At 44.9% G+C, this 21,841-nt stretch overlaps 1 protein-coding gene across 1 annotated transcript; it reads left to right on the plus strand.

Annotated features, from left to right (window-relative positions):
• Positions 1-4,074: 4,074 nt before the first annotated feature.
• RILPL2 (Rab interacting lysosomal protein like 2) lies at positions 4,075-20,555 on the plus strand. The gene is made up of 4 exons (XM_014553756.2): positions 4,075-4,886; positions 10,941-11,092; positions 14,637-14,750; positions 20,041-20,555. The coding sequence occupies exons 1-4, from the start codon at positions 4,539-4,541 to the stop codon at positions 20,069-20,071; spliced, it is 645 nt and encodes a 214-aa protein (XP_014409242.2). The 5' UTR covers positions 4,075-4,538; the 3' UTR covers positions 20,072-20,555.
• Positions 20,556-21,841: the final 1,286 nt, after the last annotated feature.

Raw genomic sequence — 21,841 nt, forward strand, 5'->3', positions numbered from 1 at the left:
TTGAAGTATATAGCTGATCCACAACACTATGTTAGTTCCTGGTGCACAGGATAGTGATTTGATATTTCTACATTCCAAAATGATCACCACCACACTAATGCTATCTCAAAGCAAACGTTTAGCACCACCTGCAAGGCCCTGGGCTAAGCTCCTGTAGTTCTCTCAACAGCTCTTGGAAGAGCGTATTGTTACATTCCAGGGTGGAGCAAGAGCTGGCTTGGAGAGTAGGGTGGAGGGCTTTCCTCTCACTGCTTACCTGTGGCCTCCTTTAATGCTTTCCCACCCTCCCACTCACCACCCTGAATAAACATTTCACCCAAGTTTAAAAAAAAAAAGTGCTCCTATGCAAACACTGACTAAAAAGAAGTGCCCTGGGCATCACCCTTCCTGCAACCAAATTCTTTTCTAAAGACCTTCAACTCCTAGAGATGAAGCCACTGATCCAGGATTGCAGGCATTTAAGCCCAACTTGGAAATCCCAAAATCCTTGCTGTTTCCATGCAGGATTGAAGGGTAGCAAGACCTGAAAATAATTTAGAGAACAGGAAGAAAGGTGCTGAGTGTGCCACGCATGAAATTAAGGTGCCACAGATGCTCAGAAGAGCATGGTGCTTACTCTGCTTGATGTAGCAAAATAGGACCAGCAGATATTTGCTAATGGAACATTCCTGTGGGTGGAATTAACCCCCAGACATTTATGGTTCCATTTTCATTAAGTGTGACCCACCCACTACTTTTGTTTCCCCTGTCACCTTTGCCTTGATTTAACCATGAATAGGGCATGACCTTACTTTCTGCTCCTTTTTGCAGTCAGTTTGGTTTCTGCTTAAAGGCGGGGGAGAAGAAACGCAGCTGCATACTGCCACACGCCCATCTTAAAGCTCAGGGGAGGAGTGTTTTTGAAATTATTTTTAAAACTTCATATAATGATGTGTCATTGGGACTTTTAAAAAGCTTTGTTGCTGACATAGTCTATGTACATTACTGATCCAGCTTCTCATATCTTGTTTCCAAATAATCATCTGAACTTGGGGAGTTTCTTATACTTCATATTTTGGAGATAAAAGTAGTTTGTAATAGTAATAGTAATAACACTAATACTAGCCAGCATCTGTTGAGCACTCACCATGTGCCAGACACTGTTCTAAAGCCCTTCACGGCAGTCTTATGAAATGAATTCTAACCTTCTCCCCATTTTATAGTTGGGACAACTAGCCCCAGAGAGTGGTCATTTACTTGCCTAGCGTCGCACAGTTTGCAAGTGACAGAGCCAAACAACCTGAACACAAGATCTAGAACCCACCTTGAACCCTGTGCTAGCACTCAGATTTTCCAAATTGGAGGGCGCATGTGCATGAGAATTACCTAGAGGGCTCGTTAATACACAGACTACTGGGGCACAGCCCCGAAGTTTCTGAGTCAGTGGGCCAGGAATTTGCATTTCTAAAAAGTTTCCAGGTGAGACTGATGCCACAGTTCAAGAACCCTTGCTGTGTTAAAAAAGAAACAGGCCCAAAATGGAATCACTTGTGCTAAGCCCCAGGGCAGCAAAATAGAACTTAACATCTAATTTTAGTTTCCGCCTCTCCTAGGGGTGGAATTTTAATTCCAATCAGTCTGGAATTTCCCAATCAGCCCTAGTGAAGTAATCAGCTTGATAGGACCACCCTCCCAATCTTTCCCGGAAAGGAAGGTGACCTTATCGGAAGTAATCCTTTCTTTTTCTGACTTCCTTGTCTTACCCCTCCTTTCTGCCTTTAAAAACCTTTCATTTTGTGCAGCTCCTCAGAGCTCCTTTCTACTTGCTAGATGCAAGGCTGCCAGATTCATGAATCATGAAACAAAGCCAGTTAGTTCTTCAAATTCTCTCAGTTGAATTTTGTTTCTTAACAACTATAGCTCATCATTGTTTCCATAATTTCCCAATGCAGAGAGGAGGGCCATGGTTACCTACCAGAAGATTGTCCAGCTCTATGAGGAGTCTAAGAGGCAAGATCATTAACACTTTATAATAATAGCCAGTGTCCACTGGTGCTTGTGATGTGCTAGACACTGGACGAGACACCTTTCAGGCATTATCTAATCCTCACACCAGTGTTCAGGAGTATTTTATTTCCCCCAGTTGACTGTAGGGAAATGGGGATTTGGGGAGTTTAGGGAACTTGCTTAAATTTATGTACCAGCAAGTAGCAGCTGTGAGGTTCTACTTAACTACTTAACACGTGGACTACTTAGCTCCACAGCCCTGCTGCCCTCCACACGACAGTCTTTGCACGTAGTAGATGCCCAGTAAATAAACTGTTAAATGAATGAACAAAAGAATCTTTGGGGTTTTTTTTTTATATCAAAAGCCTAGTTACTCAGTGGAAGGACATTTTGACATTTTAAAAGCGTGATTTACTAGGTTTCACTGTGTAACAAAGGGATATAAAGCACGGAGGAAGGAAGATATGGTGCCTTAGAGGGTGAATTTCTAGAGAAATTTCAAAGCAGAAGGAACTTTTGAAAAGAACCATGGTGCAGAAGAGATTTATACCAGCAGTGGAGGCTGGGGATCCTGAAGAAGGTAGGAAGGAAGAAAGAAGGGAGAGAGAGGGAGGGAGGGAGGAAGAAGAAAGAAAGAAAGAAGGAAGGAAAGCAAGAAAAAGAAAAAGAGAGAGAAGAAAGAGAAAGAAAAGAAAAGAAAGAGAAAGAAATGAAGCAATATTAAATTCTTCCTGATACCATTGTCCCGTGAAGTCTACATTCCAACAATGATGTCTCAACAGCACTGAGATACCATCTGCTTATCATAAAATTAGCCCATTTAAATTGTGCAATTTGGTGGTTTTCAGTATATTCACAGAATTGTGCAACTATCACCACAATCTAATTTTGGAACATTTTCACTACCCCAAAAAGAAGCCCTGTTGGCATTAGCAGTCACTCCGCATCCGCCTTCCCCCAGCTCTAGACAACCACGAATCTACTTTCTGTCTCTAGGATTTGCTGTTCTGCACATTTCATGTAAATGGAATCAAACAATAGGTGGCCTTTGTGGCTGGCTTCTTTCACTCAGTAAAACGTTTTCAAGATTCATCCACATTGTTAGCACATGTCAGCGCTTCATTCCTCCCCTCCCCACCAGCACTTTGTTGAGGTATAATTTACCTAAAGGAAATGCACACGTTTAGCATACAGCTCCACAACATCTCAGCTATGTATACACTCGTGTGACCTCCACCAAGGTCAAGATACAGTATTTTCATCACCCCAGAGAGTCTCCTCATGCGTTAAAGAAATATATTTTACCATCTTAATCGTTTTTAAGTGTACAGTTCAGTAATGTTAAGTATATTCACATTGTTTCTCAATCAATCTCCAGAACTTTTTCACTTGCAGAACTGAAACTCCATACCTTCCTCCCCCCAGCCCCTAGCAACCACCATTCCACTTTCTGTTTCTATGAGTTTATGTGCTAGATATTTCATAAGTGAAATATATCGTGTTTATCGTTTTGTGACTGGTTTTTTTTCCACTTAGCATAATGTTCTCAACGTTCTGTTGTAGCACGTGTCAGATTTTCCTTCCTTTTTAAGGCTGATTCATATTCCATTATATGTTTATCTGCAGAATGCCTTCTCATTTTCAAAGCAGTGATTTTTGTCTTGTTCTCCTCTCACAGACAAGCTCAGTGTTTGTTGGAGATGAGAACGAGGAATACCCGCTAAGGTTTTTGGAGCAGTGCCTACGTGCTTTTTATCCAACGCAGTATCTCACGATCTCATATATCCCTCACAGCGACCCTGCCCGGTACTGTTATTTACAGAGGGGTAGACTGAGGCTGGGAAGTTAAGTAACTTGCCAAGGCCACACGCTGGCCAGATGGAGGAGCCGGCCGGGAGGACAGCTCAGGGATGGTCAGCTCCGCGCAACCCAGGCCTCCGCCGCGCTGCCACCGACTGCTGTTTTCTGCTTTGCGGCAAGATTCAGAAAATACCCTCAGAGACCGGATCTGCCTCCACGTAGCATGCAAATTCTGTGGCTGGAAGGCTTCAGTGTGAAAGGGAAAAGTTGTGTTCTTTAGCCTCTTTCCCAGACTCGCGGTGGAAACTCCGCCCCCGTCTCCGCGGAAACCCGGCTTCGGTCGCTACTGTCACCGCGCGCGGAGCGCGGGGCCGTGCCCCTCCCCGGGTTTGCAGCAGCTGCCAGGCCGGGAGCGGTCGCCGTCACCCCTGAACCTCTCCGTTCCTCTTCTCGGCCGCCCTCCCTCTCTGTTGTCCTTTCGTGCCCCAGACCACATCCTGGAACCCGCGCTCCCGCACGGGCCTCAGCTGGGACCGTGCACTCGGCGTCCAGCCCTGAAAGCCGCCGTGTGTGGCCTCCTTGTCCCCCCGGGCCCACCCCTGGGCTGCGCTGATTGGCCGATCCTGTGTCGTCCCCCCGCCCTGGGCAGGCAGCGTCCTCTGCCCAGCGGAAAGTTTTCCGTGCCGGGAGGAAGTTGGTTGTTTGGAGAGTCCGAGAAAGCAGCTCCAGAGGCTGCAGGGGTCTGGGCGGTCATGGAGGAGCCCCCTTTGCGAGAGGAGGAGGAGGAGGGGGACGAGGAAGAGGAGGAGGAGGAGGAGGGGGAAGAGGCTGGGCCCGAGGGAGCTCTGGGCAAGAGCCCCTTCCAGCTGACCGCCGAGGACGTGTATGACATCTCCTATGTGATGGGCCGCGAGCTGATGGCCCTGGGCAGCGACCCGCGGGTGACACAGCTGCAGTTCAAGATCGTCCGCGTCCTGGAGATGCTGGAGACGCTGGTGAACGAGGGCAACCTGACGGTGGAGGAGCTGAGAATGGAGCGGGACAGCCTCAGGAAGGAGGTGGAGGGGCTGCGGAGAGAGGGCCCGGCGGCCGGCCGGGAGGTGAGTGTGGGAGAGAGGGGATCGGCCCAGAGTAGCCCTGAGATGCTGGGGGAGAGCGCCCACTGGCTGGGAGGCCGCCTTCCTCTCTTGAATATCCAAGCCCCTCAAAGCAAATGGCTGTGAGTATCCAGGGCTCAGATTAGAAGCGTTATGAATGTTAACATTAACTGAGCACTTACTAGATACTGGGCCCTGTGCCGAGTGTGTTTTAATCAGCAGCTTCCAGCACTTTTGACCCGGACCTTAAGCAGTGGGTCCCAAGCTTTAGCATGCGTCAAAATCATCTTGATGTTCCTTAAAACACGGATTGCCCAGCCCCAACCCTAGAGCTTCTGATTCAGTAGGTCTGGAACGGAACCTGAGACTGCATTTCTCACAGGTTCCCAGGTGCTGCTGATATTATTGGTCCGGGTATTTCATACTTGGATCATCTTTGACCTAGAGTAGGAAGTATATTTTAATTAAAGAGAATTTAGTGCTTATGACCACGTAAAGACACATACAAGAATATTCAGAGCAGCTTTATTCATAATGGTGCTGAACTGGAAATAATCCAAATGGAACAGCAGAATGGATGTTTTTTATTGTAGTATATTCATACAATGGAATACTACACAGCAATGAAAGAGATCAGAGTACTGATACGCACAGCTGCTGTATGGATGAATCACACAGATGTTACACTGAGAGACAGAAGCCAGGTACAAAAGAGAGCCTACTGAATGTGAAATCCAAGAACAGGAAAATAATCTTTCCCTATAGAAGACAGGTTGATGGTAACCCCCAGGAGGGGGAGGGTGGTGGAAAGCAGGAGGGAAATTTATAGGGAGCTAATCTGGTTGTGGTTACATGGGTAAAAAATCATCAAGCTCTAAACTCAAGATAAGTGCATGTTTCTGTATGTTATACCTCCATTTTACAAAAGTACATTTTACATTTCTGTCCAGTATTGACAAAAGTTTCAAGAAGCAGTTTACCCTAACCCACCGTTGCTAAACATGATGTACAGTCATACTTTCCATTCTATTTTTTAAATTATTTTGCCATTCACTAAATTAATATCATGACTCACTAGTGGGTCTCCAGCTACAGTTTATTAAAAAAAATTGCTGTAGGTGGATTATCTCATTTAATCCTCACATTTATTATACCCATTTTACAGAAATGGAGGCATGGAACAGTTAAGTAATTTGCCTAAAGACTTACAGCAAGTCAAAGGTGGAAGTAGAATGTGAGCTCAGAGATGCTAGTTTCAACCACGCTGAACTAGAACACAGACCTATGACCTTGCTTGTAACATTTGCTTACAAACTGAGAAACATGCCGTGAAAGGACAACACGAACAGGGTGGCTGAAATTCGCAGGAAGAGTGAAGGTTTCCGGTAGCTTCCTTGTTACACTTATTTCATGTACTCATTAGTCACGGTGAGAATTATATTTGTAGATGAGGTTGTGCTTAAGTGTCCATCATGTGCAGTAGTCGAGTATCATGATTAGCAGCCTGGCTTTTGAGATTCAAGAGCAGTTAAATGACTTGCCCAAGATCCGTGAGCTCACTTTCTGTGCTCTCTTCCTGTCCCCTCCAACTTTGGGCGCAAGGATACAGGAGGAAGCCCCATCATGGACCATGAACAGTGTGGTCTGCACAGGGGCCACGTCATTTCCTGTTTGGGGCACAGTGGCCAAGCTTCATCAGCCAGCAGATGAGATGGCACATTTTTCTCCCAAACTATGTCTTAAGAACCGAAGTGGGGAAAAAGGCAGAGAGAATGAATGTTTACTGCTACTCGACAGTTCATAAAAATATGCCCTGTTCTTTTTTCTTTTCTTTTTAGTTTTTTAACTATTATTTTTAGTTGTGCTAAAGTAGAGATAAAATTTACTATCTTAACCATTTTAATTTATTTATTGTTATTGTTTGTTTTTTGGGGGGGATAATTAGGTTTATTTAGTTCTTTTAATGGAGGTGCTGGGGATTGAACCCAGGACATCATGCATGCTAAGCATGCACTCTACCACTGAACTATGCCCTCCCCCTCCCCCTTAACCATTTTTAAGTGCACAATTCAGTGGCATTAAGTACATTCACACTATTAGGCAACCATCACCACCATCCTCTCCAGAACTCTTTTTATCTTGCACAAATGAAACTCTGTGACCCACTAAACACTAACTCCTCACTCCCTGCTCCACCAAGCCTCTGGTAACTACTGTTCTTTCTGTCTGTGTGAATTTATCTGTTCCAGGTACTTCACATAAGTAGAATCACATAATCTTTGCCCTTTTGCCCCTGGCTTATTTCACTTAATGTCCTCAAGGTTCACCCATGTTGTGGCTTGTGTCAGAATTTCCTTCCTTTTTAAGGCTGAATAATATTCCATTGTTTGGATTGCCTCACGGTTTGTTCACACTTGAGTTGCTTCCTCCCCTTCACTAGTGTGAGTAATGCTGCTAAGAACATGGATCTATAAATATCTCTTCAAGTTCCTGCTTTCAGTGCTTTTGGGTACATACCCCGAAGTGGAATTGCTGCATCATATGATGATTCTATTTTTAATTTTTAAAGGATCTGCTGTACAGTTTTTCGTAGTAATTATACCACTTCACATTCCTACCAACAGTGCACAAGAATTCCAGTTTTTCCACATCCTCACCAACACTTATTATTTTCTGTTCTGTTTGTTGGATTACGGTAGCCATCCTAGTGGGTATAAGGTAGTTTTTTTTCCTTTCTTTTTTAAAAATTTAAGTTCAAAATTCAAAAGTTACGAAAGTGTTTGCTTTGGAAAATCTCCCTCCCCGTCTCTCTCCACCCCCAGCCACCCACTTCCCCTCCCTGGAAAAAAATTTAAATGATCAGTTTCTTAAAGTATCCAGAGATGCTGTATGCAAACACAAGCAGATATGAATATATTTCTCCACTGTTCAGATAAATGGTATTATAATATATACCCTGTTCTGCCTCTTACTAATCTTCACTTAACATAGCATGAAAATTGTACTAAGTCAGCATATAAAGCACTTCCTCATCTTTTAATGGCTTTTGAAAACTTCTGTTGTACAGTGTTATCAACTGTTCAGACAGAGTGTTCTTAACTTGGAATATTTGGAAGCTCCTCAAGGGGGTCATGATTCTAGCCTAAGAGGTCCATGAACTTGCATGGGGAAAAGGTATATATTTTTCTCACCAACCTCCAACTAAAATGTATTCCTTTCTTCAGTTATGAGTGTAGACAACAAACCACTGATGACCTGTGACAGTCATCAGTGTCACAATCAACAATGTCACAGTGGAAATCACAGATATTTTCACATCCCATTACAGTGTAGTACAAATCCCAGTACGTTGTTTTTGTTCAGTATTTTATTAGACCTGTGGCTACATTGTGTTATTTAATAAAGGAGCAGGTATATTCATCGTCATTTTGTTTTTAGAAGATTTTGATGAGTGTGTGTTATCTGAGTTGGTTTCCTTGTAATCCTATGCCTTTCATTTTATACATTTAAGATCGTTGTTCTGAGATGGAATCTACATGGGCTTTACCGGGCTGCCGAAAGGATCCATGGCACGTGTGCGCGCACACACACGCACACACGCACACGCACACACGGTTAAGAATCTCTGCTTTAACCAGTTTCCTATAAAAACGCCTTTATTTTCCAATTATTTGCACCTAATCCATGCAACAATAAATTACTCTGACATATATCAGTTGACCCCTGAGGAAGAGCGTCTTGAGGAAATGGATTCACTGGGGCGAAGGAAAGCCGCATCTGAAATTTTAATAAGTCTTCCCAAATTGTACACGAAGGAGGTTAAAGAGATTGGCTCCCAATGGGTGAAGGTGCCCATTTCCCCGCAGCATTTACAACACAGTGTGTTTTCAAACATGCTGATGTCTGTCAGTCCCGTAGGAAGCATGTGATCACTACTGCATCTGTCTTTATGGTGTGCCTTATTCTGTCACCTGTGGAATATTCCAGAGTCTGGTGGTGCCTTAGTTTGTTTAACTAGGCTTCTGTTAATGGATATTTAGATTGTTTTTTAAATATTTGCTTTTATTTTAATTTTAGCTTGAAAAAAACGTTAAACCTCTGGAAGAGTTGGAAGATAAGTACAATGAACACCTGTAAACCTTTCACCTCGATTAAGGGGTTGGGTTCAGGTGTGTGTATATGGTGTGTGTGTGTGTGTGTGTGTGTGTGTGTGTGTGTGTGTGTGTGTGCAGTATGTCTTAAGAGATACACACTCAAGTATTTATACACACATATATAACAGATGTTTATGTATATATATTATTTATTCACTCAAAATTTGCTCACCTCTTTAAGCAGACATTATTTTTGTTGCAGAATTAATAAAAGATCAGGATCCTTCCCCCTAAATACGAAATACTTCATTGTGTGTCTCCTAAGACATCCTGTTACATAAGCACAATAAACGATCAAATCTGGGAGAAAATGTTGGCAGCACACTAAGCTCTAACACGCCATCCCTGTTCAAAATTGGAAATAACGTCCTTTATAAAGTTGTTTCTTCCTGACGCGGGATCCAGTGCAGGGTCACATGGCACCTTTAGGACACATGTCTTTAGTCGCCTTTAGTCTGGAACAGTTCCTCTGCTTTTCCTTGTCTTTCATGTCCTTGGCGTTTCTGAAGATTGTATATTACCTGGTCTATAGAATGTCCTTCAATTTGGGATTGTCCTGATATTTCCCCATGGTTAGATTCAGGTTATACATGTTGACAGGGATACCTTAACTGATGCTATGTCCTCAGTGCCTCGTACCAGGAGGCACCTGATTCAGTTTGTCATTATTGGCGACGGTGACTTCCATCACCTGGTTAAGCTGGTGTCTGCAAGATTTCTACGCCGTGAGGGTTCCTTTGTTCCCTGTCTGATGCATCAGCAGCCTGTGAGGAAATACTTTAAAACTGTGTAAACTATCCTGTTCCCCAACAAACTTTCACCCAAAGGTTTTAAATCCATTCATTAGTCTCGCCTGAATCAATTATTACTAAGTTGGTTGCAAAATGATGATTTTTTTTAACTCTGTCATCTTCTACACTTGTTAAATGGCATTCCGATGTAAAGTTCCGATTCCCCTCCTCCCCGTGCTCCCATATTAAGAGTTCTCCAGAGAAACAGAATAATAGGAGATACATAGATGAGAATATTTACTATAGGCATTGGCTCATGCGGGTATGAAAGCTGAGAAGTCCCACAATCTGCTGTTTGCAGGCTGAAGAATCAGAAAGCCTGTGGTGTAATCCACTCCAAGTTGGAAGGCTTGCAAATTGGGGGGCTGTTGATGTAAGTCCTGGTTTGGGTCCAAAATCCCAAGAACCAGGAGTGTCAATGTCCAATGTCCAAGGGCAGGAGAAGAAGGATGTCCTGGCTCAGAGAGTGAATTCACCCTCTCCCCACCTCTGTGTTCTATTCAGGCCCTCAATGGATTGGGCGATGCCCACACAAACTGGGGAGGGCCCTCTGCTGAACTCAGTTCACCAATTCAAATTTAATCTCTTCCAGAAACACCTTCACAGACACACCCAGAAAAGACATTTAACCAACTATCTGGGCATCCCTTAGCCCAGTCAAGGGGACACATAAAATTAGCCGTTACATCCCCCTTAATTAGTTAATTAATTTAAATAAAAACATTTTAATTATGGATTCCCAAATTCTCCTTTTATTTGATGGGTTATTATCCAGTCATGTTATTATTCATTTTGATTCTCAGATTGTTCAGTTTGGCCAGCAGGAACGCCTTCAAACTGATATGTCTTCATCTTTTACACAATGAAATGTTCCAGGCTCATCTTGGACTTTCCCCGTTCCAGCCCTGGACTCAGCCATTCTCCAAGGAGTGCCGGTTTCTTTCTTGGAGAATGGTGCTTAGAGCTCTTCTTACTACCAGCCAAACACTTCCAGCAGGCAACATCTCATCTCCCAGCGTCCCTGGGAGTGACAGAACAAGAGAAATTTCCTTCCTGGGATGGACAGTCCATCCAAACAAGGGACGTTGTCTAAGCGACGTCTTTTCTCACAGGTCAACCTGGGACCAGACAAAATGGTGGTGGACCTGACAGACCCCAACCGACCACGCTTCACCCTGCAGGAGCTGAGGGACGTGCTACAGGAGCGCAACAAACTCAAGTCGCAGCTGTTCGTGGCACAGGAAGAGCTGCAGTGCTACAAGAGGTGGGGCTGCCTGCCTTGGGAGCCCCTGTACCACAGAGCCAGACCCTGCCTGCAGCCCACTGATACGTGACATATTTGTTCTTATGTTCATTCAGCCAGTTTGTTGGAGATCCACTATACGCCAGGCACTCTTCCTGGCACTGAGGGTAGAGCAGTGAACAAAACAGAAAAATCCATGTTAGTCGAGGGGATGACAGACAACCAACCAGAAAACTCGAAGTGAACACTCAGATGATGGTGACAGAGGCTGTCGAGAATGTGAAGCCAGGTGACCTGACTGCGGAGGGCTGGCGGGGGGTGAGGAGGGGCCTGCTTTAGATCGATGGTCAGGGAACACCCCTCTGAGGTGGTCTCAGCCAGCCACATAATGATTTGGTTGGGCAAGAAGTGTGAAGACCCTTGGAAACAGGTTTGGGCAATCTAAGAGACCCGCCATGGTGGAACTTGGGATGCGAAGCAGAGGACAGTGCAGATACTGAGGCGGTAGGTCCTGTTGTCCACAGGAAGCCGCTCTCATTTTATTGTCGGTATAATGAGGACTCCTTTGGGAAAACCGTTTCCCCAAATGTTTTCCTTAATGTGGTTATTTCTCGAAAAGGGAGCTCTGTGGTTGAATAATTCTGGGAAACACTGAGTTAAACAAAGCAGGTTTCCTTAGAGGCAGGAGAAGGAAAGACCAGGAGAATAAAAACATATTGCCAACTAATATTTATCGATGCTTACCATGCACCAGGCACTCTGCTAAGTGTGTCTGCAGCATCCTTTCCATTAGTGTCCACAGCAAGCCTGTGAGTTAGGGTAATGTTATCCCCAAGATGATGGAAGGTTCAGAGGTCAAGTACCTGCTTGAGGTCCCAGGGCTGGTGGTGGCAACCCTGAGACATGACCTTGGGCAGCCTGACATCAGAGCTTGAGCTTTTAATTATCATGTCAGGTTTGGACATCGAAAGTTTAGAAGTAAGGACATACTCCGATTCACAACAAAACAAAACAAAGCCTCCGTGATATTATTCTTTAAATCCGTTGAATGTGGCATCATTAAGAGAGCAGCAAAGTAAAAATGTTCTAGGGAGCCAAGTCCAAAAGGTCTGAGTTCTTCCAACAAGAATTTAATTGTCTTCCTTCTGCTGAGGTTGGAACCACGTTAATGGAGAAACCTGTTTTCATCTCATTTAGTAAGTGCTCCCGACACAGGTAGTTAAAAGAGGGAACTGCTAGACTGCCAACGTGAGCAGCTTGTTAGCGACTAAAGCAGTGCACTTCAGTCTTGAATTCCCAGGGAACAGCAGATGTGCACTTCCCATCTGGTACAGGCCAATATGCAGGCAGCAGGCTTCTGTTCAGTCTCTTGTGTTATATATTCTGGAGAAACCAGAATGTCAGCCGAGGTGTTCTCTTAGCAACTGCGTCAATTTAGAGGCGCAAGCTCATACTCATGACAGTTTTTAACTGAGGGCAGACGTGGTAGGCTGTTTCCAAAGATGGCCGCGACAGCTTTTCCCATCCTGCTTTCCCTTTGCAACGAGACTTCTCCACTCCTCTCATCAAGAGCTAGCATCCGTTTTCCCTCTCCTTGAATCTGGAAGGACCTGTGATTTGCCTTGACTGATCGAATATGGTGGAAGTGTTGCTGTTTGGCTTCCTGGGTAAAGGCTCTAAAAGGTCTTGCAGCTTCCATTTTTGTGCTCTTAGATTGCTGCCTTGAGACCACCATGCTGTGAGGAAGCTCGAGGGAGTCACATGGACGGGTCATGTGAAGGAGAACCCAAGAGCCCCATCTGACAGCCCCGGCTGTGCCCAGCCTCCAGCTGATCCACCAACTTAATGCTGCCCCATTTGAGAACCCCAAACTAGACAGTCAGGAGAACCACCAAGCCAACCACAGAAATAGAGCCATCATGAGAAATCATAAATCATCACTGTTTTAAATCACTAAGTTTTGGGGTGTTATGTAAGAGTAGATAGTGGCGAAAGGAAACTTTTAGGTGACGCCTCTTATTCAGTCATATGAATATTATTATAATAAAAATAGAAATAACAATACTAAGTAATAAGAGCCCACTCTTCACAAAGAGGGAGAGAGAAGGGTAAATTCTGCTCTGTGATGCTCGTACCCAAAGGGGTGTGTCAGTCAGCCTGGGCTGCCGTCACAGAACACCAGACACTGGGGAACAATAGAAACTTCTTTTCTCACAGTTCTAGAGGCTAGAAGTCCAAGATCAAGTTGCCAGTATGGTTGGTCTGGCTCTTCCTGGCTTGTAGGCAGCTGCCTTCTCTCTGTGTCCTCATGTGGTGAGGAGAAAGAGACAGAGCAAGCCGGCTGAGGTGTATTCTTGCAGGGGCACTAATCCCACCCAGGGGGCCCTGACCTCACGACCTTAAGTAAACCCGGCTGTCTCTCCAAAGCCCCGTCTCCAAATACCGTACTGTTTAACATACGCATTCTGGGGAACACAATTCAGTCTGTAGCAAGGGGGAAGCACCACAGACATAAATTTACCAGTAAGCACCACATCAAAATACCTAAGTGGCGCTAACAAGCTTACTGGGTCATATATTGAAATGTTTCATTGTGGTCAGGCTTATTTGGGTTGCAAGTGAGAGAGATCCAGTTCAAACGAGCTTAAGCACAAACGGGAATTTTATTGACTGACATAGCAGGGAAGAATTCTGGAACTGCTCTCAGAAAGAAAAAACTGCAACTAAGGCCTCAGGGTTGGCACCAGGGGCAGGGTTCTTCTTTCTTTCCTCTTTGGTTCTCTGTTTTTTGGTCTCGTTATCTTGTATTAAAGACAATCCTTCTCTGAATCTTAGGAAACATGGCTGCTGGCAATCTCAGTTGAGCAAGTGAGAGAGAACAGCTTTGTTCCAATTCCGTACATCAAGTCCAAGAAAATACTCTGGCCTTCTTTGGGTCACCTGACCTCAATATCTTATTGATCAATATCAGTCTGGCTCTTATCACCATCTGACTAACTATATATTTTTTAATTTTACTGATTTATTTGTTTGTTAACTACTTCCTTCCCCAGTGGAATATAAATTGCAAGGAAGAAGATACTTTATTCATTGCTGTATCTGTATATCTTGGCACAGTAGGTAGCCTGATAAGTATTTGTTGAATGAATGAATAAACTCCATGTATTCTAATCCTAGGAGGTAGGTACTTTTTTTTTTTCAATTGTACATGTTTTATTAATTAACCTAGTTTTCTTTGATCATAGAGGTAGGTACTTTTATTATCCATATTTCACCAATTAGGAAATGGGGGCTTAAGTTAGAGAATTTATACGTGGTCATAGTCCTAGAAATTGGAGAAGCTTGAAATACAGGCCAATGCAACTGGACAAGAGAAAGAAAGAAGAGGTTTTAACACTGCAAAGGTGGAAGAAAGAGTCTAATTATCTGAGTCAGAATGTCTAACTCTAGAGCTTTCGATGATACTATTCATATAATAATAATGATTAAGAACCTGCACTTACAGAGCTACACAGATAAGAGATCTACAGTTAAACAACCCATTTGTTTGTCTTCTTTTTCCCAGTGGCCTGATTCCACCGAGAGAAGGCCCACGAGGAAGAAGAGAAAAAGATGCTGTGGTTGCCAGGGCCCGCAATGCCAGCAAAAACAAAGAGGAGAAGACAATCATAAGGAAGCTGTAAGTCACCTTGCTGCCCCCTTGTTTCCACTAAGTAATTGCTGAAGAAAGTAGCGGGGGCAAGGGGGGAGGTCCTGTTCTCCTGGCGGTGGTGCTGCAGCTAATATGAAAACTCAGTGCTGGTGTATTGTATCTGCCAGGCAGTAGTGTGAGCGCTTGACGTATATTAACTCACCGACTCATCACAGCAGCCCTGTGAGGTAAACAATTGTTATCCCCAGTTTGTAGATGGGGATACAGTTACCGAGAGGTGAAGTAGCGTACCCAAGGTTCACCAAAATAGTGAAGTCAGGATTTGAACCCAAGGAAGTCCAGATTCCATACTCTACTGCCCTCCTATGATAAAACAATAACCAAATAATAATAATATTACAACAACAAGAAAAACACAATAACAAGAATTATTGGAGTTTAAGGGGTCTAATTCATCACCTCTCTTAACCTGCAACTTTGGAGGGCCCTGTGTCTCCCCCCGTTAGGATACATAATGCAGTTTCCTTTAAACACTCCGCTCTGGTTCGTGCACCATTGTTTTTTGGGGTTTTTTTTTTTTTCTCTTTTTTTTTTCTTTTTTCTTTCTTTTTTTTTCTCTTTTTCTCGCACCATTGTTAATCCCTTGTCTCTGGTTGCTACGACCCAGACCATAGAGTGTGGGACACTTGTTTAAAATTCAGATTCTCAGAAATCAAGTCACTGGCTCTAGCATGAGGCCCAGAAGACTGGGTTTTTAATAAATTCCCAGACAGTTCTGATGTGGGGAGCTCTTGGACCACACCTTGAGATGCGCCTTTTCTGGCACCAGGTGTCAGTACAGTTAGGCACACCTTTCCTCCACCCCATGCTGAAGCAAGCAGCTCTTTTGCCTTGGTTGCTTTGAGAATGTCTGGCCTGGTGACAGTTTACCAGCCACTGGTCTTATGGATTAAAAGTGAGAAACCACCTTGGTCAGGGATCTCAAACTCAAAAGCCTACAGGGTCCAAGCACTTAATGTGCATAAGTGATGGGGTGTGGGCTGGGCAGGGGACATCTGCCCCTTGGTTCTGTCTGGCTGAGGGATAACATGTTATCAGAGCTTGTGCTTCTTAAGAGAAGCCAAGACACCAGGTGTGTTCATGGAATCTGATTTCCAAATGCTGGTAAATAATTTAAGCTAAAAAATAAAGACCATGCGATCCAAATGATCCACCACTGCAGGCTGCACTGGGTCCTCGGCTGCCATCAGGCTCTCACTCCGTTAGTCCTGCCTCTGAGGGAGGGCTGCTTGGGGAAGGGCCCCGGAGACCTCGCTTTCTTCCATTCATTCAGTCGTTAGTCAGTCAACAAACCCTGGCCGAGTCTGTATTGTGCACCAGGCGTGGTACTTGTGCTGGGGATACAGCAGTGACCTGTTCTGCAAGGACTCTGTCGACTCCCATTTCACAGAGAAATCATTTTGAGGAGTTAGAGATTCTGGGTTACCTTCCAGGGCAGGTTTAATGGAGATGCTTTTGTTTTGAGAGAGGGGAGAAATTTTTTTTTTTTTCTTTTTCTCTTTTTGGATCTCAGGAACAGAGGGTTGCGTTAGTGATTCTCAGCTCACGGCACAATGAGCTTTATTGTCAGCACAAGACCCCTTCTTCTTGGTTTTTATTTATTCCTTCTTCATCCCCATCCCCCGTTCCCATTCTTCTTCCCAGTTCCCCTCCCCCTTGGCCAATCTCACATGGTATTTAACGTGTTCTAAAAAGCGTACGTGGTCTTGTGTGGGTGAATTTTTAATAGTAACTATTACTGTGTTTAACACTTCATTCTGTTTCCTAGTGTTGTTTTCCCATAAGCACTGTGGTGGTTGTCTTTTTTATTAGGAACTCATTTTTTAAAAATTTAATATTATATTTTACTTATCCAACACATTTAAAATATTAATCATTTCAACATGTTATCAGTATAAAACATTATTAATGAGATATTTTACATTCTTTTTTTTTTTAATAGTAAGCCCTCAAAATCTGACGTATATTTTACACTGACAGCACATTTCAGTTGAGACTTGCTGTGTTTTGAGGGCTGAAAACCATGTGTAGCCAGTGGCCACCATATCGGATGGCACAGCTTTAGCTGATATGTGGTTGGATCCTTTGGGCTTTGAGAACTAAGTTCATATGAGCTCTTTTTTTAAGTTTTTTTTTCAGTTATACATAACATAAAATTTACCATTTTCATCATTTTTAAGTGCATAGTTCAGTCATATTATGTACATTTACAATATTGTGCAACCATCACCACTATCCATTTCCAGAACTTTTTCATCATCCTATCCTGAAGCTCTGTCCCCATTAAACACTAACTACCCAGTCCCTCTCCTCCAGCCCCACCAACTCTGCTTTCTGTCTGTGCGAATCTAACTACTCTAGGGACCTCATGTACGTAATGAGACACGCAGTACTTGACGTTTCACGACTGGCTCATATCACTGGCATAATATCCTCAGGTTCATCCGTGTTACGCCTTGTGTCAGAATTTCTTTCACTTTTCAGGCGCAGTGATATTCCATGGAATGAACAGACCACATTATGTTTGTCCATTCATCTGTTGATGGACGTCAAGCAATTTTTAAGATCTATCCATTTAGCAGTGCAGACATCCCAGGGGCGGGATCCCAGGTTGCCTTCCCCCGCGGCGGGCAGTGCTGCAGTGAATTTGTCCGTGCTTATCCGTGTCCTCTCATGCACCTGCATGTGACTTTGCCAGGGATATGTACCCAGGAGTGAAAACTGCCGGATCACGGGCTCTATCAACCAGGGTTCTTGTTTGTCAAGAAACAGAGGCTCACTCAAAGGAGCCACTGAAAAGATTTAAAGAAGGGACTTCTTGAGAGATAAGAGATGGAGAAACACCCTGGGACCGACAACAGAGGGGCGAAGGGAGGGAGCTGGGAGGGGGAGGGGGAGTCAGGAGTGTGGCCTTCAGCTGAGGAACACACAGTAACTGGTAAAGCAAGGCCGGTGGGGACAGAGCTGGGGAGTGAACACCCCCACCGTTCCTCCCACCCTCCTAGCCCCTGTGGGTGCATCCCATTGGCTGAGCCCAGCCGGAAGCTCGAGGACAAGGGAGCTTGTTGAGATCACCCACAGACATCAGCCTCCTGGAGCAGAGAGCAGGTTTGAGAAGAGAAGAGAGGGTTCCATGGGGGCAAACAGCTCCTGGAGTATGCGTCGACTTAGTTCAGTTAGGCACTACCAGACTTTCTAGAATGGCTGCATGAAAACTGCTCTATCAGACGAGACCACCTGGAACCACACTCATTTATTCTTTTGACAAATATTTACTGAGGGCCTCCATGTGCCAGGCGCTGGTCTAGGTGCTGGGGATGCAGTGAACGACACAAGAGTTCCTGCCCTCGTGGTGCTTCCATTCTAGCAGGGGAGTCAGAGAGTGAACCGGTAAGGAAACGTACTAACAGGACAATTTCAGATCGCCCTATGTGCTAGGAAGACCATTAAATAGGGTGCTGAGAAAGAGGCTGATAGGGAGCTACTTTTAGATTTGGGGAATCCTGAAAGGCTTCTATGAGAAGGCAGCATTTAAGCTGAGCCCTGAAAGATCATAAAGGGAAAAAGCATTCCTGGCAAAGGGAACAGCAGGTGTTAAGGCCAGAGGCTGGGGAGAGCTTGTGGAACAAAGATCACGGTGGCTGAAGCAGCAAAGAGAAGGGAGGTGAGGTGGGAGAGGGGGAGGGATCAGGTCACTCAGCGCCATGTGGAGCCCGGTGAGGACTTTGAGTTTCTTTCTTCCCCAAGAAAGGGTCTCCTGAGGTGAGATAATGAATATAAGAGCCTCTCCACCCCATAGAGGGTGTCAGATCTGAAGGTGTTTATTTGAGATGTTCATTGACTGGCTATCCCATTGCAAACAAGGCTTCCAGAAGCATTAGCTACTGATTTCTTTCTGCCTTTTCTAGGGGAATTCTTTGGGTCACTTAATTGGAGTTTGGACCTGAGATGGCAAAAATAAAATGTTTGTTCTGTGTACAAGCCAGCCTGAGGATACATGTTTAAAGAGGCCACAATTTCATGATCAGACAAGCTCATTGAGCTAGTGGAATGAATAAATGAATGAATGACTTTCTGAAGAAGTAGGTCATGCGAAGGATTTTTGTCCTTGTCCTGAGGACAGTGTGGAGCCATGGCAGGGTTTAAGCTGAGGAATGACAGTCGGCTCTGCACAGTGACACAACCATTCTGGCTGCTGCATGAGTAGATTGTAGGGGGTGACGGGGAGGCTGTTGGTGCTCCTTATGGTGGCTTGGGCTGGGGGTGGCAGTGAGGGAGACAGGAAGTGGTAGGGTTAGGAACATATTTGGGGCATGATGACTAAAATCCAGCAGATGGGGTGAGGGGAGAGGAGCTGAGAACAACTCCCAGGTTCCTGCTTGAATGACTGGGTGGGGGATGATGTCATTTCCTGAGACAGCGAAGTGGGGTTTGAGGGGCGTATGTGCAGGTTCGGGAGGAGCACTGACGCCTGCATCCACCCACGGGTCAGGGGCTCGACCCTGCCATTGCTAGCAGAGCTGCCAGCGCTGCTGGTCGGGGGGAGGCCTGTTTGCCTTTGACTAGAAGCAAGAGCCTGTATCCCCATCGCTGACTTTTCAGCCCACTGGCCATCTCTGCATCTTTCCTGTAACTGGAAATAACACTGACATTGTACGTTGTGATCAACCCCAGATATCACTTTTCCTTTTCAAAACTCTGCATGAGGAGGACTGAAAGTTTCGGCATTTGGTATTCATATGCCTTGAGGGATGTCTTTGTGTTTTATCTATTTTATCCAAGAATTTACATGTTAATCTTTATTCGTGGCAAAGATCTATTTAATAATTGTAGGTAACATTGAGAAGCTATCACTTCCTCTACGATAAGGCCACTTAAAATTAAAAAAAAAAAAAGGTGTCAGACTCCAGATTCCATCTGTCAGTCTAGCACAGAATTGAGTGGGTTCTGGGTCTGACTAGTAGTTCCAAGGTATACCATGTGACCTTGAGCCTGTCACTTAACCTCCCAGAACCTCAGTTTACTCATCTATAAAATGGGGATTTTGATTGCACTCACCTCCTGATGTTGTTATGACTGTGAAATGAGCTAATAGGTGGAAGGCCCTGGAACAGTACTGGCCCCATAATGAGCCCTGAGGACATTTTTGAGTGAATGGCCTGAAGGAGCTGCTTACAGATTTTGCAGGGGGTTCTTCACTCCCTGCTTTGTTTTCTCTGTTCCCTCTGAGCCCCCTCCCCTTTCTCTCTCCACCCAGGTTCTTTTTCCGATCAGGGAAGCAGACATAGATCTGAGGCCATGACTAAGGAAGGCAGCAGTTCTGAGCCAAGATGACATCTCACGAAGACTACTTCCTCACTCATCTCTGTGTCATGCACACCCACTGCACTTGCTCGCTTGTTTCCCCTCAAAGCCGTCTGAGCAAGAAGGGGTGAGTTCCCCGTGAAGGATGGTTTTCTTCTGGCTGCAGAACTGGGCCCCCCACCACCGAAGGATGGGCCAGGGCGGGTGAAGCAACAGGAAGAAATCAAGAAAGCAGAAGGAGAGTGCAATGGGCCGCTCGCAGCCCCACTTCAACCGCCAGCGTGCAGGTGGTCGTAACTCGCAGCAGCGACAGACATCAGCCCAAAGCCAGAGGGGAGAAGAGGATGCTGGGAAATACGGTATTGACATTCCAGGGATGACTTCACTGATATTTAGTGACTATTTGATCTTGCTCACATGACTTTCTTTACCTGATTTTGTATTAAAGTGAAATGACTTTTGTACGTCTGTAAGTGTTTTGGAGTGGACTCTTACAGTTACATGACCTCCTAGAAGGTGCTTTAACTTCTCAGAGTCTCGGTTTCCAAGTCTGTAAACTGTATACAGTTGACCCTTGAACAACACGGTTCGAACAGCGCTTGTCCACTCACACACCAATTTTTTTTCCATAGTAAATTCTGTAGTACTTCACTATCTGCAGGTGGTTGAATCTGCGTGTATGGCGGAACCTCAAATACAGAGAGGGCTGCTGTAAGTTAAACGGGGATTTTTCAGCTGTGGGGAGGGTGGGCACCCATAACCTCCACATTGTTCAATGGTCAGGTACATACACACCCACACATCTACATAGATGTGTACATACACATGGTGGTGTATATATGGTGCACATACTCTTCATTGAAGCTGAGTGATGGACCATTACTTTGTTTGTTGCTATGACAGAAAAAATGCTGCAAATTACAACATTAAGATACTATTGATTTTAAGGCTCATCCTGGTTTCAGAGATGTTACAATGTAAAAAAAAAAAAAACAACAGTGCGTTTAGGGATCAATGAAATCCAGTATACGGATAGCAGGTGACTGCACTTTGCAAAGAACCTAGCAAGTTGGATGAAGACACCCCGTGAGCCTGTGTTCTTAGTGAATTACACCGGCTTACTGAACACATTTCACCTGCTGCCCGGATTTTCTCATTTATTCCTATAAAAAATAATTGTGAAGAGATGGGGACTAATACTAATCCTCCAGTTTACAGATTTGAAAACTGAGACTCCGAGAGGTTAAAGTACCTCACACAAGGTCAGGTAGCTGGGAAGTTACTGCCCAGGATGCAAACGCAGGCCCAGTTCTAAGGCCTGTGAAGCTACATATATCCTGATTCTCCAGAAAACACTAGTGTTAATAACAAACGCGACTTAACCACGTGCCTTGCCCACGCTTACACGTGCTGCCTCACCCCATCCCTGTGGGATAGGAACGTGGTACCAAGCAGATGCCAGCACGGCCGGGCTTGTCCAAGGCCCCAGCTTGTAAGTGGTGGAACCAGGACATGAACCCAGGTGCAAAGGCCACAGCCACACTCCCTCCCAGGAAAAGTCGGCAACCTTTGTGTGTCTGGCCATCTCAGCAGCAACTTAGATCAGGGGCTCCTGATTCCTGTAACCTTGTATACTGCTGCAGCCCTGACTGGGTGCTCCCCTCTTAACAGCAGGAAGCAAGGAGGAAGGTTTCTGCACCTTGGAGGTGAGAGCTGACTTGGGAAGCGGATTCGAGCATCCTGGCTTCACCACA

Source organism: Camelus ferus, chromosome 32, assembly GCF_009834535.1.
Source record: "Camelus ferus isolate YT-003-E chromosome 32, BCGSAC_Cfer_1.0, whole genome shotgun sequence".
In the NCBI taxonomy this organism is placed as follows: domain Eukaryota; kingdom Metazoa; phylum Chordata; class Mammalia; order Artiodactyla; family Camelidae; genus Camelus; species Camelus ferus.

Coding starts and splice junctions, on each gene's coding strand:
- RILPL2 (XM_014553756.2), top strand. CDS start 4,539: ATGGAGGAGCCCCCTTTGCGAGAGGAGGAGGAGGAGGGGGACGAGGAA. Junction 4,887..10,940: donor GCCCGGCGGCCGGCCGGGAG/GTGAGTGTGGGA, acceptor CTTTTCTCACAG/GTCAACCTGGGACCAGACAA. Junction 14,751..20,040: donor AAGACAATCATAAGGAAGCT/GTAAGTCACCTT, acceptor CTCTCCACCCAG/GTTCTTTTTCCGATCAGGGA.